At 37.5% G+C, this 16,560-nt stretch overlaps 1 protein-coding gene across 15 annotated transcripts in view; it reads right to left on the bottom strand.

The window, feature by feature from the left end:
- Positions 1–16,560, bottom strand: part of LOC101792090 (potassium voltage-gated channel subfamily KQT member 1) — a 524,294-nt gene that overhangs the window by 483,049 nt on the left and 24,685 nt on the right. For all 15 annotated transcript variants that reach the window (XM_038173114.2, XM_038173122.2, XM_038173117.2 and 12 more), the window contains exon 3: positions 11,538–11,628. In XM_038173114.2, coding sequence (XP_038029042.1) covers positions 11,538–11,628 — 91 coding nt within the window. The remainder of the gene's footprint in view (positions 1–11,537; positions 11,629–16,560) is intronic.

The following is a 16,560-nucleotide window of genomic DNA, read 5'->3' as shown; positions in this document are numbered from 1 at the left end:
TAAGCAATATTTCCTATTTCTCCACCATTCCAATTACAATGACTGTAATATTAAATATGTCATGGCATGCAAGTAGAAATTAAATTTACAAAGTTGATCAATATGTTTTGTAGCAAAAACATTATATTTTGTCAGTCAAGAACACACTTTGTATCCTCAAATTAAAAAAAAAAAAAAAAAAAAAAAAAAAAAGTAACAAAGGTAACTAACATTGAGATATGGAAACACTACAAAATTTCCCTTTCACCTATAACAGGCATTATACAAATTGATTATTTCTTCTGTCCTATTCATGTTGTGTAAAAATATCGTGTATGATAAAAATATTTTTGTTTGTTTTCTAAAACTGCACAATATGTGAAATTACTCCCACGAGGTAAGAAACTTTTTTGCAATCGTTTTGCAAGGTCTTTTACAATACAAAACAAAAATCTGTCTTTTGTAAACTACTATAGTGACCTCTCCTGGTAGAAAAATATATGACCACCAAACATTAACACATTAATCCTCAAAGGAGGAATTAATTACACCTGACCCATTTTATAGTTTATTTTTTAATGCCATATCCTCAAAGATTTTGATGTAATTTACAAATCAAAACTGACACATGAACAACTAGAACATTAAGAAAACATTGCAGTCTCCTGCAGTATAAGCAAAAGCTTATGCAAGAGGTTTTCCAACTTCTTCAAAATAAGTTTTTCAATAAAATCACCTTAAAGCTTAGAGGGGAAAAACAAACAAACAAACAAACAAAAACTTCTTCTATTGGGGAATTAAGGTTTTGGACAAATTAAAAGGATAAAATGAAGGAAGCCTGAAAAAGAAAATGGATAAGCATAACATATTCAGGAATTGCACATAGTATTTCTTCCTTTTCTTTCTTTCTTTCTTTCTTTCTTTCTTTCTTTCTTTCTTTCTTTCTTTCTTTCTTTCTTTCTTTCTTTCTTTCTTTCTTTCTTTCTTTCTTTCTTTCTTTCTTTCTTTCTTTCTTTCTTTCTTTCTTTCTTTCTTTCTTTTTCTTTCTTTCTCTCTTTCTCTCTTTCTCTCTTTCTCTCTTTCTCTCTTTCTTTCTTTCTCTTTCTTTCTTTCTTTCTTTCTCTCTTTCTCTCTTTCTTTCTTTCTCTCTTTCTCTCTTTCTTTCTTTCTCTCTTTCTCTCTTTCTCTCTTTCTCTCTTTCTTTCTCTCTTTCTTTCTTTCTCTCTTTCCTTCCTTCCTTCCTTCCTTCCTTCCTTCCTTCCTTCCTTCCTTCCTTCCTTCCTTCCTTCCTTCCTTCCTTCCTTCTTTCTTTCCTTCTTTCTTTCTCTCTTTCTCTCTTTCTTTCTTTCTAAAAGAAACAGTAACATCTATGGGAACTTTAATGAAAAGTACTACTAAATACTTTAAATACTTTTTTTTTTTTTTTAATCTCAGTTAGCTACTGTGATCTTAGAATAGGGCAATTTTAAGGTTAATGGTCATGCCAAAAGTTCACGATAACACACCAGGCAACTCAGAGAACAGCTGTAGATATTCCATGCTTTTGAATGACCACTCAACAATACTAATTGCTGAAAATATTTAAATTTCTTGTATGATATGTACACGTATATGAGAAAGAGCCATAAGCTGCTTATACATGAGGAAGCAGACATTCATATAAGTTTGATTGCCTCCAAGAGAAGAATGTGGCTGAAGATGCATGACTTCGAATCCTACACTAAATAAAATTCTAGAGCATCATTTACAGAATGAGGAGTATAAAGGGAAGACATACATAGAAGTCACAAATATTAAAAGTCAAAAAGAACAGTTAAGTAAACAGAATTTTGATAAAGAAAGGCAACATGAATCAGAACTGATTTGATTGATCTATTTGAACTCAAGGTGAGTATTTCAATGAGTGAAAGGATGAAGAAGTAAAATGCTTAGAACTCTGGGAAATAGAGTTAAGGAGCACATATGAATAACATTGGGAAAGTAGCAGACAAGCACAAGTAATAATTAGGAGTCAATTCTGTCACAGAGATTGAACAATGTTGACTAAAGATTAAGTATTGACTGTAGGGAATTCCATTATCACTGCTCTTGACTTCTATATGGGAGAAGGTATGAGAAAGGTAAGCAAACCCTGAGAAATATCTCCATTAGTGCCATAAGTGTCCAGAGAGTCATTAAGGAGGAAAAAAAATCATTAGTATTTGAAAGTTGCTTTTTTTTTTTTCTTTCCTGTTTTTACCAGAAGTATTAAACATACTTTTTAAAATTAATTTTAAGTGATACCTGAAAATCTGATGCTCTAATGCATGTTGGGTACAGGCTTTATCATGTGGTGTGCCAAATTTATAAGGCATGAAAGCCACATTCCATCCCCCACCCCCAAATCTTTACTCTTAGCGCACACCATACACTCTGGTTATCCACCTTCTGGTACTCAGGCGTGACATGGTAATTTTTTGAGGCAATATCACAAATGAGTCCAATAACCTCGTCATCTTGATGTTCCTGTGCTGAACTTGCTCCAGTTTTTCAAAGACTTTCTTGCAGTGGTGAACCAAAACTAGGTGCACTATTCTCGATGTAGTAAAATTAGCCCTAAGTAAATGGGTATAGTCACTTCCCTTGTTCTACTATTTCTAGAATTCATTGCTTCTCTGCATTTAGAGATTGACTTTAAAGGCCTGCTGGCTGTCCTGAGCTTGCTGACCTTTCAGAGATGCTATTCCTGAAGTCTAAGTTTGTACTCCTTTCAGTATCTTGAATGGCATAATATCCTGATTGCTACAGCCAATGCAATGTCTTTGATTATTATATCCCCAAATAATTTTCCTTGTAGATCTGAATAGTAGATACAACTGTTTCATTCCCAGTTGTTCCACTCAGTACCCATACCTAGATGTTAACCCTGAAACACTAAAATCTCTAAGATCACTTGCATCTTACCGTGTTGCTCTTTTAATAAGTTAGCTGGATGATAGTCCTCCACAAGAAGAAGAGTACATGCCCCAAAATTTTAAGTTGCTTAAATATGACTTTGCCTGCTTTTTTTTTTTTTTTATCCTGATTAAACAGTCCATAACAAACTCCCACCATAATGTGGCTTCCACCTATTCTACCTGTTGTAAAATCCTGATTTGGTGCACCAAGTGTTGGAGAATTAATTTAATACCTAACTACTGGAAGAACAGTCCATCACAACTCTTTTAAGACCTGTTTCTATACATATACATAGGGAGGTGATCGTCCCCCTGTACTCGGCTCTGGTGAGGCCACACCTCGAGTACTGTGTTCAGTTTTGGGCCCCTCGCTACAAGAAGGACATCGAGGTGCTTGAGCGGGTCCAGAGAAGGGCGACGAAGCTGGTGAGGGGCCTGGAGAACAAGTCCTACGAGGAGCGGCTGAAGGAGCTGGGCTTGTTCAGCCTGGAGAAGAGGAGGCTCAGGGGCGACCTTATCGCTCTCTACAGATACCTTAAAGGAGGCTGTAGCAAGGTGGGGGTTGGCCTGTTCTCCCACGTGCCTGGTGACAGGACGAGGGGGAATGGGCTTAAGTTGCGCCAGGGGAGTTTTAGGTTAGATGTTAGGAAGAACTTCTTTACTGAGAGGGTTGTTAGGCACTGGAACAGGCTGCCCAGGGAGGTGGTGGAGTCACCATCCCTGGAAGTCTTCAAAAGACGTTTAGATGTAGAGCTTAGGGATATGGTTTAGTGGGGACTGTTAGTGTCAGATTAGAGGTTGGACTCGATGATCTTGAGGTCTCTTCCAACCTAGAAATTCTGTGATTCTGTGATTTTTCCCAATACTTCATGATTTAAATATCAGAGCAGGTAATAAGAAAGCAGATGTAAGACTTGGAAGAAATCCTCCATTTTGATGACACCAGAACAAATTGGCAAAACTGAGCAGCATATTGATCCAAAAAAGCAGTGTGTGAGGGATGGCTATAAGCAGTTTTGTAACTGTGACTTCTGAAAAGAGAACTTAAACTGGCTGTATACTGAAAATAAGTATTTGAAATAATTCTGCCCAGGATGGTGTTTATGAACTTGTGATATGGCCTCACAAATTACTATGTAATGCCTGAGTACCAGAAGGTAGATAATCAGGGTGCATGGTATGTGCTAAGAGTAAAGATTTGTTGGTAGGGGGTGGAACATACTTCTTTGCACTTGTTTCTCCAGACATTGTACAAGAACTTTCTCATGTAGCAAGTCCTGAATACAGACAGACAAGCTCTCAGTGGTACAGATCAAGGACATAGGAAAACATAGGAAACTAGAGACTCTTTATTGTACCACAGCACATACAGCAATCTGAACTGTATATATATACATGTATAAATATGTGTAAATATATATAAACATTCATTGTGTACACTGCATGCACCTTGAAAGGATAATGAATACATATCTTTATGGAGTAAGTTTTGTTTAATTGAATGGAATAATCATTACTAAACTGACTGATTTGGTGGATAGATGTACATTTTAATAGCAACTTCTTATGTTCATGAGTTTGGAAAGAGTTTATGTTATGTTATACATAATGATTTATGTAAGGGCTTGTTATTCTGACACTTTAATAACTACTTTCTACACAACTTTTATTCCTTTGAGCTAAAGGTACATGTTTGTAACGCAAAATGTAGAACTTGAGCAAACTTTTTTCTAGAAGGTGGAAGAAAAGAACAAAGCAGTCAATTCACCTCTGTATTAAAGCAGACAGTAAGGCCCTATGAAAAGGAAGATGCTAGTGTATATCAGTGTAGACAAATGCATTTACATTAGTGTATGTTAGTTAGCAATAGGGTAATCTTCTGCTGCATGACCAATTTGCAAGCATTACTGCCACATTCCCACTAGAGTGGGAAAAGTTTCAGAAAGATGCTAAGTCATACAAGTAAGACTTGCATGAGGAATAGTCATGGACTAATACACACACACACACCCCTTAAACACACATGTAGGCACACCACAGCCTCTGTTCCAGAAATGGCTCTGCAGACAAGAGGAAAAATCCTCATATACAAAATGTAGTTGTTACATAGTGGGATGCAACAATTTGTTTCCTAAAAACATATAAAGGCTCCAGTAGGTTTTGGTCAGCTGCTATTTTTGTTAGCAGCCAAACACTCCAGCAATATCTTCCCCAGAAAGGGAACAATAAAGACAAAACTGGGAATTTAACAAATGCACTGAGCAGGTCAAGTGCAAAGTCCATTTATATATTAATAATGTGCATAAAGCAAATTAATCCATGAGCATAGATGTATACATCTTGATCATTCACTGGGCCCAAAAAGTCATGCTCTCTAAAAAGTCTTGAGAGATGTCTTGTAATCGCAAAGTGTGATGTTTTTACCCTGCTGGGCAGCTGAAATCCATCCACCACAACCACTTCTCACTCCTCTTCCTCAACAGAAAAGGGGAGAAAATATGATGGAAAGGCCACACAGGTTGAGATAAAGACAGGGACATCACTAAACAATTACTGTCATGTGCAAACCAGACTCAACATAGCTCCCTATCATATATAATATAATATAATACAATACAATACAATTTATTGTCTATCACTAGCAGAGAAGAGCAGTGAGAAACAAAAAGCAGACTAAAAAGACCTTACCCCCATCCACCCTCTTCTCTGTCCTCCCCATGAGTAGCGCAGGGGAACAGGGAATGGGGGCTGTGGTCAGTCACTCCTTTACTGTCCCTCTGTGACCCTGCTCCAGATGGGGTCCCTCCCATGGGATGCCATCCTTCCAGACTGCTCCTGTGTGGGCTTCCCACAGGCAGCAGCTCTTCAAGAACTGCTCCCACATGGCTCCATACCATGAGGTCCATCCCCCAGGAGCAAACTGCTCCAGCATGGGTCCCCCATGGGTGAGCAACAGCTCCCCCCAGACTCCCTGCTCCTGCGTGGGCTCCTCTCCATGGGCTGCAGCTCTGGCCCAGGACCTGCTACTGCGGGGGGTCTCCATGTGCCGCAGCCTCCTTCAGTCTGATCCTTATCTATATTTTCCCATTAGGTAGGGAAAGACAGAAAGACAGGGTAAGGCTCTGTCTCATTAGCCTTCTTAAGAGTGAGCAAACACAGCCTAAGTCATCATGGAATACGATCTAATAGTTGCAATTATAGCTGAATTGTGATTGCATGCTGAAATAGAATCAGAGATGACTACTCATTTTCTTTCAGCTAAAATTGTGGTGTTTGGCATAGACTGTACAGACAGTCCTCCAAACACATGTATGCTTCTCTTACAAGCTAGTTACACTGCACATTTTTGACATGAAAGAGCTGATAGGAATTATGGTAGATTACCATGGGTTTCTGGGAGAAATGTAAGGGTTAACTGCAGAACAAGGGAATACAAAATGCCATCCAGATCATGATGGGTGCAAGCAAAACAAGATAGTTTAGCAGAATAGTTGAAGACACAGGAAAAAGGCACCGTAGAAATACTAGTATTCATTTTAGTCCCATAATTCACTGCTCAGTGTAACAGTCCTGCAGAGGCAAAAGTAGAAGCTAAGCTAAAGGTTCGTATCCCAAGCCAACCCTTTCATGGACAGCAGTACCTCACATTAACGCCTATTCTGACTGCTCTCTTCCCTCTTAGAGGTGTAGCCTTTTTACTACAACTCTTGATAGAATCCATTTAACATACAGGTCTTCAAATCTCACTTTAACATCAGGGTGTTGATAATGACCTGGATAAGCATGCTAAAAAAAATGGATAAAAATGGATAAGCATGCTAAACCTGAACAGAATTTTAAGGTCAGGATGTCCTTTTCACAGTCAGTGAACACAGAAGCTTTTAAACACCAAAAACAATCTAAAGAAATGCTTGTGAGATGGTATAATCAGGATATGCAAGTTTGAAAACCATGATTGCTGATTCATTCAGTCAGCACATCTCTATCTCTACTTTCTTAAGAATAGTATTCATTTTTAAGAGGATTTTGGATCTATCAAAAATTAGATCCAAGATTACAATGAAGAAAAGGAAAGAATGAAAGTGTCCCAGTTTTGAGGACAGCATGGCACATTCATAAATCTCATGTAAGTGTGTTTACAAATGGATATACAGCAATGGAGAATGAACATTGAGACAAGAAGCTTATTTTAACCATGGGAGTATCAACACAAGAGCTGAAAAAAGAGGCAGAATATTGCTAGAAAATTTGGGAGGTCATGAAAGTGGTACAGAGGGCTTCAACTGAGACATTATATTTGATTCTATAGGTTATAGGTGAGAAATCACATACTTCATAATAGTCTATCAGCAATAAACTCTGTCTGCCATAGCTACTTTGACATGACTTCTTTAAGTTGGTTCGAGTCAGGTGTCTCTAATTTACCTCCACCCCATAATTCCAACAGTATTAGAGAAGGTGCATCAACAAAATTATGCAGTCATGTAGACAATTTGGTAGGCTAATTGGCAAATCTCAAGGACATGGAACAGAAGCCATATAGCTGAGATTTAGAATTGCACTGCAAAGGAGGGCTAGTCCTTTGAATTATTCTAGTGGTGGTATATCATTGTAACATAAACGTCCTCAGAAGCATAGAACACCTCTCCTTTTTTTACATTAAGATCAGTCATTTCCCTATAATGCATTATCCAGTTGAAACAATTTTTAATCAGAGAAATTAATTGTACAACCTAAGTCATAGAGGATGTCAAATGAACAAGCAGTCCCTTTTGCTTCTTAATGTCCCCAAACTTTTGCTTGATTTTTGTTTTGTTTTTCCATTTACAAATTTATACTTCTAAGAAACTGTGCACTCATGATTTTTGCAGTAAGAGTAAAATAAACCTCCTATGTCATCTGTATATATACACTTCAACTTCACAGTCCCTCTACCAAAAGGTAGAAAGAACTTAGAAAGAACTTTAGGCTTAGCCCAAAATAAACACTAAGGAAAAAACAAAACAAAACAAAACAAAAACATAGAGACAGTCTGTTCTTCCAGGGCTTTCGATCTTGTTTTTAGACTGAAAGGGTACAGATAATTTGGATAGGCATTTGCTATAGATGGACACCAATAAATAAATAAATAAATAAATAAAAATAAAACCTAAACCTTTAACCTATCTGAATACCACTCCTCTTCACTTTTTGTTCTGTCAGTGTTTATTAGCATGATCCATTGTGTCAATGTTACTGCCACTTTATTTATTTACCATTTTGATAAAATGGTAAATTTTGTCAGAGGACAAAAAGGAAAAAAAAATAGTCACGGGAATTAAAGATAATACAATGTTTTTACATGGAACAATTAAATTTCTCTTACAGCTGAAAAAAAAAAAAAATATATATATATATATATATGTATATGAACCTTCCAAGAGCAGTGCCATGAATATGGAAAATATTTAGTACCATGAGAATAAAAACCTCTTTCAAATGGTAACTTTTAAAAGCTCAAGACAAGGAGTTTTACTATTCCTACTACCACAGAAGTGAACTTATTTTACCACATGTAAACAACATTTTACAGCATGTCTTTTCTACATACGTACAAGAAACAGTATTTCCCTTTAAGCCCAAGCAAGGACCTTAAATAGAGCAAATTTCCCACATATGGGGAAAGTTTACTGCTATGGGGAAGCATAGCAATAAACCTTCATCAGAAACTGTGGCTAAGCAACACATTCAAAGCCTCAAATATTATAGATTGGCCTTAACATTCAAATGCAGAGCGAAAGAGTCTTTTTTCTTTTTTTCTCTAGAAATCACTTTGATTGTCAGAGACTTGAAAACATATGTTGGTTTTTGGAGAGGGGGATGGATAAAGGTTTGGGGCTTTTTTAGGTTTCACACCTAATGTTAAGTTATCTTACACCACCCAGATACAACATGAACATCAGAAAATTAAGTCTTTGATAGAAGGTTTCAGTGGCTTGAGGACACACCTGCAGTTACACCTGTTACTAACGTGGCATATTTCCTCCAGTGACACATTATCTAAAATTGTATTTGGCATGACACCTCACACTCTGTAAGAAAATACAAACACATTTAAGTATCTACAAGTGTCACATGATATCCTTCTTGTCAGGTTTTATCAACTTTCAACATTATAATTTTTAAGACAACCCTTCTCAACTTTTCATCTACTACAATATACCTTCACAACTACGAAAACACCAGCATGACATACTAGTATTTATCAGCTACTGACTCAGTAATAGGGCTATGCAAAGAATTGCAAATTTCTTGAATGAGGAGAGAAATAAATCAATTTAATACTGAATTTGATCCAATAGATGATTTGGTCTAGTCTTGTATCTTACAATGCTGGCAGTCTCCACTGTTCTCAAGCAGCTCAACATTAAATCTTTACTAGTATTAGTGTTTGTGGTGGTGGTTATACTGAACTATAATTGCTCTGCATCCTTCAGTGAGGATGAGAAGATTACATATGAATGGCAGAAGACTGCACTTAGTTTGACACTGAATATGGCTTAAAGGTTAGGCAACATTTGTTACAGAATTGAAATTAATCAAATCCAGAAACAACTCAGGGATACTAAAGATGGCTTAGTCAACTGCACATGAAAGCCACATGTACTAATGTAGTCTAAGCCACAGAAAAATAAATAATAACTTATTTATATCTTATTTTTGTTTTCAAACCAGCTGGAAAAACAAAATCCATCACATTAGAAAACTTAGAAGCATTTAACAAAAAGAAATTACAATAAAACTTGTGAGACTATCACACTTTGAGAAAGGGGACCTGAGTAGCTGAAATCCAGATGTTTTGAGCAACTGTTTAAAAGTGATTTACTCCATTTCTAACAAAGGATGCTTTATCATTCTTAACTTTCTAGAATTAACAGAGGCCATGGGGGAGCAGAGGAGGAAAAGTCTCTGAGGTCCTTACAGAAATTATTTATACTTCAATTCCCACCTGCTTCAAATTAATACTTCAGTATATATGTATTTTGTAACAGTTCATGAATTGTCAATAGATGGAAATTCACATTTTTAAGACACTTGATATCTCAGGTCTAGTAACACAGTTCAAGTACATTTGAGTACGGCATCGCTAGTAGGTCAAGGGAGGTGATTGTCCCGCTCTACTCTGCGCTGGTGCGGCCTCACCTCGAGTACTGTGTGCAGTTCTGGGCACCACAGTATAAAAAGGACATGAAACTGTTGGAGAGTGTCCAGAGGAGGGCTACAAAGATGGTGAAAGGCCTGGAGAGGAAGACGTATGAAGAACAGCTGAGGGCACTGGGCCTGTTCAGCCTGGAGAAGAGGAGGCTGAGGGGAGACCTCATCGCAGTCTACAACTTCCTCGTAAGGGGGTGTTGAGAGGCAGGAGACCTTTTCTCCATTAACACCAGTGACAGGACCCGCGGGAACGGGGTTAAGCTGAGGCAGGGGAAATTTAGGCTTGACATCAGGAGGGGGTTCTTCACAGAGAGGGTGGTTGCACACTGGAACAGGCTCCCCAGGGAAGTGGTCACTGCACCGAGCCTGTCTGAATTTAAGAAGAGATTGGACTGTGCACTTAGTCACATGGTCTGAACTTTTGGGTAGACCTGTGCGGTGTCAAGAGTTGGACTTGATGATCCTTAAGCATCCCTTCCAACTCAGGATATTCTATGATTCTATGATTTCATCTCTGAACTAGCCACTGATAGTTCAGATAAAAAGTAGTAGTGATAAAAGAATTGTTGCCTAGCCACTGTGAAATCAACAAGAAGCCTCTGTCTACCTCCAAGTGAGATGTTTTTTTCTTATTGCAACATCTGTTTTTAAATGACTACTTAAGATTTTAATAGCAAGAAAAAGGGTGTTAGCAAGATAAGGATGTTACATAAACAACACAGTGACTTTATGCTTCTGCAAAATACTAAGTATAATACTTAATGCACACTCAAGAAAAAAATGATACACGGATGGATTACGAACAGCCCCATGAACTGAAAAGCACCAACTTCATCGTCAAATGCACAGAAGTGTGATAAAAGCTGTTCCTTCCTGTTCAATATACTGGTAAACTAGTCTAACAGAAATCTCTTAGAATTATATAATGAAACATATAAAGGGTTGGATGGAAAGGGACCTTAAAGATTATCTAGTTCCAATTCCCCTTCCACAGACAGGGATACCTTCACTAGATCAGGTTACACCAGTCCTGAAATTTGGGTACTTCAGAAGAGTGTGGTTCTTGGACAGTTTTCACCAGAAGACTTAGAAAAGTTTTGTTAAAAAAAATACATTCCCGGCATGGAATATTCTGTCTCATACTGCATAAGACAGCAATCACCCATTGCGAACACTGCAGTGTACATTTTCATGCCTTATGTAAAACAAGTATATAAAAACAATCTATTGATCAAGTACTCTCTTAGTTTAATAATCATTCCTTTTAAACTATGAACTTCCTTGGAGTAAAGGCAGGTAATATTTTAAATTAAGTATCATGTTTTGTATGAGGATTTTTAAAATTATCTCCTTTGTTCACCTAAAGCAATTCACAGTTAGCCACAACTTTCCCCAAAAAAGTGTATTTCCCCAAAAAAGTTCACTTACCATCCAGAAAAGGGTTCCAGTGGCAAATTCAGAATAATGCTCTATAGTAGACAGTACACTGAATATTAAACAAATCAACACCAAGAGAAATCTGTAAAAAGAAAACAGTGGTTAGTGACTTGTTAAGTTGAACTGTAAATGTAAGTCTCGTTTTAGTTCTTTCATTCTTGTAACATTTTTAATCACAAGTATTTTGAATTTAATCAGTTCATTCTTCCTAGTCAAATAAAATTATGCTCTGAATGTCTTCATTTTACATTCCATAACTTAAGAAACATGGAATAAAAGAACTGAAAGGATGTTTGGAAATAAAGAGAATATTCTTCTCAGAAAGAGTGGCTAGCCATTGTAATGGGTTACCTAGGGAGCTGGTAGAGTCACCATCCTTGGAGGTGTTTAAGAAAAGGTTGGATGTGGTACTTTGGGGACGTGGTTTAGTGGGTAATATTGGTGTTAAGGGTATGGCCAGATGATCTTGGGAGGTCTTTTCAACCTTTCTTAATGATTCTCTGATGTTAAGTCAACAGATCAAACTCAAATTATCATGTAGAATATTCCAGAGAAGCTAGTAGTAATGAATGTTTCATGTAAAGACACTGATTGATGTATAACTCATGCACTTTGGTAGAAAGCTATAATAATTGATAATACATTAATTAAAGAAAAATTAGACATACATGTATGACTAGAGTGAGGATTGGTAACTTTAATGAAAACTGTTCCATTAAGTGCATTCCATAAACTTGCAACATAGATAGATACAGTATGAACAGCTACTAACACAGTATTTCCAGTATCATTATTCAGATCAAGAAAAAAAAAATCTCAAAATACATATTCCCACTTCCCAAAATTGTGTTGTCTGCCCCTCACTGTGCACAGTGGCCATTCCTAGGCAGAGGCTGTGGGTGCAGCCACCGTTGCCCTGGCAGACCCAAGGCGGACAACCTTGACTCAGATAAATGTATATATTTATATGTACATAAATTTCTACATAGAGAAATAGATATACATAAATAGTATACAGCCTACAGACTATAGAATTGTGGTGGCTTGGTGTTAGCCAGCTGCCAGTTGCCCCCCCAGCTGTTCTCTCACTCCCTTTCCTCAACAGAATGTGGAGAAAAAGTGTGACCAAAAAAAAAAAAAAAAAAATCATGAGTTGAGATAAACACAGAGAGATCACTTGCCAGTTGAGACAAATACAGAGAGAACACTTACCAGTTACCATCATGGGCAAAACAGACCTTACCTGGGGGAAAATGATTTTATTGCCAATTAAAGTAAGTTTGGATACTGAGAAATGAAGACAAACTGAAATATCTCCCCCACCCCCTTCTCATGCTCAATTTTTCATTTCCAGCTCCTCTACCTTCTTTCCCTCACACACACCCTGAGTGGCACAAAGGATGGGGATTAGGGGATCCAGCCATAACAGTTCCTCTCTGCTTCTTCTTTCTCCTCATGCTTCCTCCTGCTCCAGCATGGGTTCTTCCTTCAGGACAAACCTGCTCCCGCATGCTTTCCTCCACAGACCACAGGGAAACTCTAGAGCCTACAGCACCTCCTCCTCTCCTTATCAGTCCTAAGTATCTGCAGGGCTGCTCCTCACACTCTAACCCGTCTCTACCTGTTCAGTGGTTTTGCCCATCCTCAAACACTTTTTCCAGAGGCATCACCATCTTGGCTGACCATCCTAGCCATGTCCTGCAATGGATCCATCAGAGCTGAGCAGAACCAGCCAGAATCAGCACAGAACAGCACCTGAGGCACCAAGGGGAGCAGTCCTCAGCCTATCAGCCCCCAGGTTTTGTCAATCCTCTTGGATTGGGGACCAAGCTATGCATGACATCACGGTGGCCTCCTGATATCACCAGGGACCTCATTGAAGCCTTTTCCAAGGCCTCCAGCAGCTGGGCGACAAGATCAGGGTGATCATCATGTTCCCTCCTGCCCAGAAAAGGTTTCTAGCAGCTATGAGGCAGATGGAGCAATCGTTGGAGAGAAGAAAGGATTGCATGGTCACTGAAGGTACACACACTTTATAGTTAGTGATTTCTATAAAGCTGCACAGGATGAATCTGTGTGATGCTTATCTCAGGATTTATTTATTTATTTATTTATTTATTTTTTGTGATTAGATTCTGTTCTTAGTCTGTTTTTAACAATTTCTGGCTGTTGTGGATGTGAAAGTTAGTTCTTTGAACTGTTAGGCTCTCTTCAAATCTTATTTAAGCAATGGGGAGCAAATATTTTATCTGAAACAGTTGCTGAAACAGTTGCTACCTCGATAAGAGAGTTTACATTTCCACTGGAAGTACAGGCACTTCATGTATAAGCTTGGTTACTACAAAAACAGTTTCTGCTGTGGGTTTTTCATAAAGCAGCACTGTGGAATGGAAGGGAAAAAAGATCACATAGATCAATCTATTTTTTAATTCTTTTGGTGATGAGTTGCAAAGATAGTGACCCTGTTTACTTGGGGTCTGATTGAACTGTGATTGAACTGTGAGCTCTGTTGGGATAAGAACAGATATCCACCAATAAGTATTTTGTTTAAGATATTACTGTAAAATATATTTCCAGATCCTTTCAGGTTATTATGGTATCAGATAAGGTGATAACTAAAGAAAATATAAAAGTGCTAATGCTTATCATTATAAGTTTGCGGTTTCTGCAAAAGTAAAGGACTAGCCAGTCTAAATTATTCCAGTGGAAAAATTTAATGATTCAGAAACTGAACTCTGGAAAATCAGACATGCAATTCCATTATGCATGCCACAGGAAACAGGAAGCAATCATAAATGCCATTCTTTCTAGCTTTGTAAATTATAGCTCACAAAGGATTAGACAGAATACTGATATTTATCTTAATACTTAAAGTTCTTTATTTTGTTGTTTGTTGTTTTGTTGTTGTTGTCTCACCCTAACAAACATTTAAAATTCTTTTCATGTCTGTCTAGCTGGTTTATTTCAGTACTTGCTAAACTAGACAACAAAATCAAATTTTTATTTAGAATACTGTTAGCTGCAACAGGGGAATGATTTTAGGTACTTAGCTTTACAGAGGTGGCTTAGATGTTGAAAACTATTCTTTCCTAGGCATACAGTTCAGGGCTTTTTTTTCTATTTCAAGGGTCAGACATCTAAATCTATTGGTAGAATTAATTAAAAAATAAAAATAAATAATAAAAAAAACTACTGCATTGATTTCCAAAGGGGAATCGGAAATGTTTCAGTATGTTTTTGTTTGTTTGTTTGTTTGTTTGTTCTCTGAAAACTGATCAAAGGTGACCAAAGTACCTAAATCCAAGAAGCAACTTTCTGAGGTTCCATCTGGATGCCTTTAGTAAACCTCTCCTGATACTTACCTGGTATCTGGTTCTCTTGAATTCTATTCTATTATTGAGGAATTCTATTCCTCAATATGCCCTGCATTTGCTATGTCTGAGCTGAGAGACACCTGGTAAGATTTGTCAGCATGGTGTAGGAGAACAAGCCAGACCTGTGCAGCCAGGAGTACAAAAGAGACAGGGCCAATGAGAAGATGTGTTTACCACACTTCCTGAAAATTTAAATCTAATTTTGCAGAGTCTCATATATTCAGGAAGCAGTTTCACCACCTCTGATGGTGTTAACAAAGAAAAATGTGTTCATGGAGAGCATCTTAATGATGTCTAGTTCTTCATTAATGGCAAATACCTGTAATTATAATGTCTTTAGAAAAAAACAGGGTAAAGTGGTAAAGAGATCCAGATAACAGACCATAGTCAGGGAGTTGTTAGCAACACTTCAGAAGGGGCAGATTTTAGACATATACTCATGATTTACTAACTACAGAGCCCAGCACTCCCAACCTGCTAGTTATTTCATTTCAAGGTACCCAAGTTGCTGAGCATACTATTCAGCAGTTTTGCTACAACCATAAATTTTTATCTCTTTGAAAATGGTGGTATGGTACAAGGGGTAGATAGTTCTCTTCAAGTTGTAATAAAACTGTTATATCACTTCAGTGAGCCGCTACACTGACCAAAGAAATGAAATTGCTCTTGTGTGTCCAAGTCCTGATGAGCCAGCCAGCAGAGGGGGCAAAAGCCACACTTTCTTTCCTAGGTGCTATTACTGCAAAGGGATATAAAAAAAATAAAAAAATAAAATAAAAAAAAAAAGACGCTGAAACACTGTCAAATGGAAAAGAGCAGGTCAATAAGGAGTTTACAGCACAAACAACTGACACTTGAAGCACTTGAAGAGTCTAGACATGAGTATACACGAGTCTTTAGCCTTTCCTTAACACACTTGGACTGTTTTCAGTATGAAGAACATGCAGATACAGAAATAAGGTAACCACAGTCATAAGATTCTCCTTCTTACATTTAATACAAAAGGATTACATTATTACTTAGAAGCCCTCACAACTAATGGGTACCAGGCTCTGTTAAAAGCTATGCTTCATCAGGCAGTTCCTTTACTCAGAGAGCTTATATGTCCAATTAGCGATTCCAATGATGGGTAAATGGAGAAAATCATAAAGAGGTAAGCATACTTGTCCATACAACATAACATAACATACATACAACATAACAGTGTCAAAGTCATACAGGACTTGCATCTCTTGAAGCACAGAGCCTCACCCAGTCAATAGCTGTAGGAACACAGGGACGTGGCTGATTCATGAAAGAGCAGATAACCAGACATTTACCAAGATTTACCAAGAGCAGATAACCACACATTTACCAAGCATTTCTTGGAACCATCTCATCTGTTTGTGCTCATCTTTTTTATAATACTGCTTTTCCACTCCTACCATTGTTACAGATCTTATTTCTAGGCAAAATGCATGTATAAAATATGGAAAAATTACTCTGAGTACCATTCAGCTAATTTCTTCCAGATTCCTGTCATTTCAGTTACTCCCTTTTAAAATCTCTTTGTCTTATTTTACTGCCCTCGCTAATAATAAATAAAAAGCCATGGGTAATTCTTTTGGGATTTTTAAGCTGTCAATATGGATGTTATATAG

This window comes from Anas platyrhynchos, chromosome 1 (genome assembly GCF_047663525.1).
Source record: "Anas platyrhynchos isolate ZD024472 breed Pekin duck chromosome 1, IASCAAS_PekinDuck_T2T, whole genome shotgun sequence".
Taxonomy (NCBI): Eukaryota; Metazoa; Chordata; class Aves; order Anseriformes; family Anatidae; genus Anas; species Anas platyrhynchos.
This window is presented reverse-complemented; position numbering and strand designations above follow the sequence as displayed.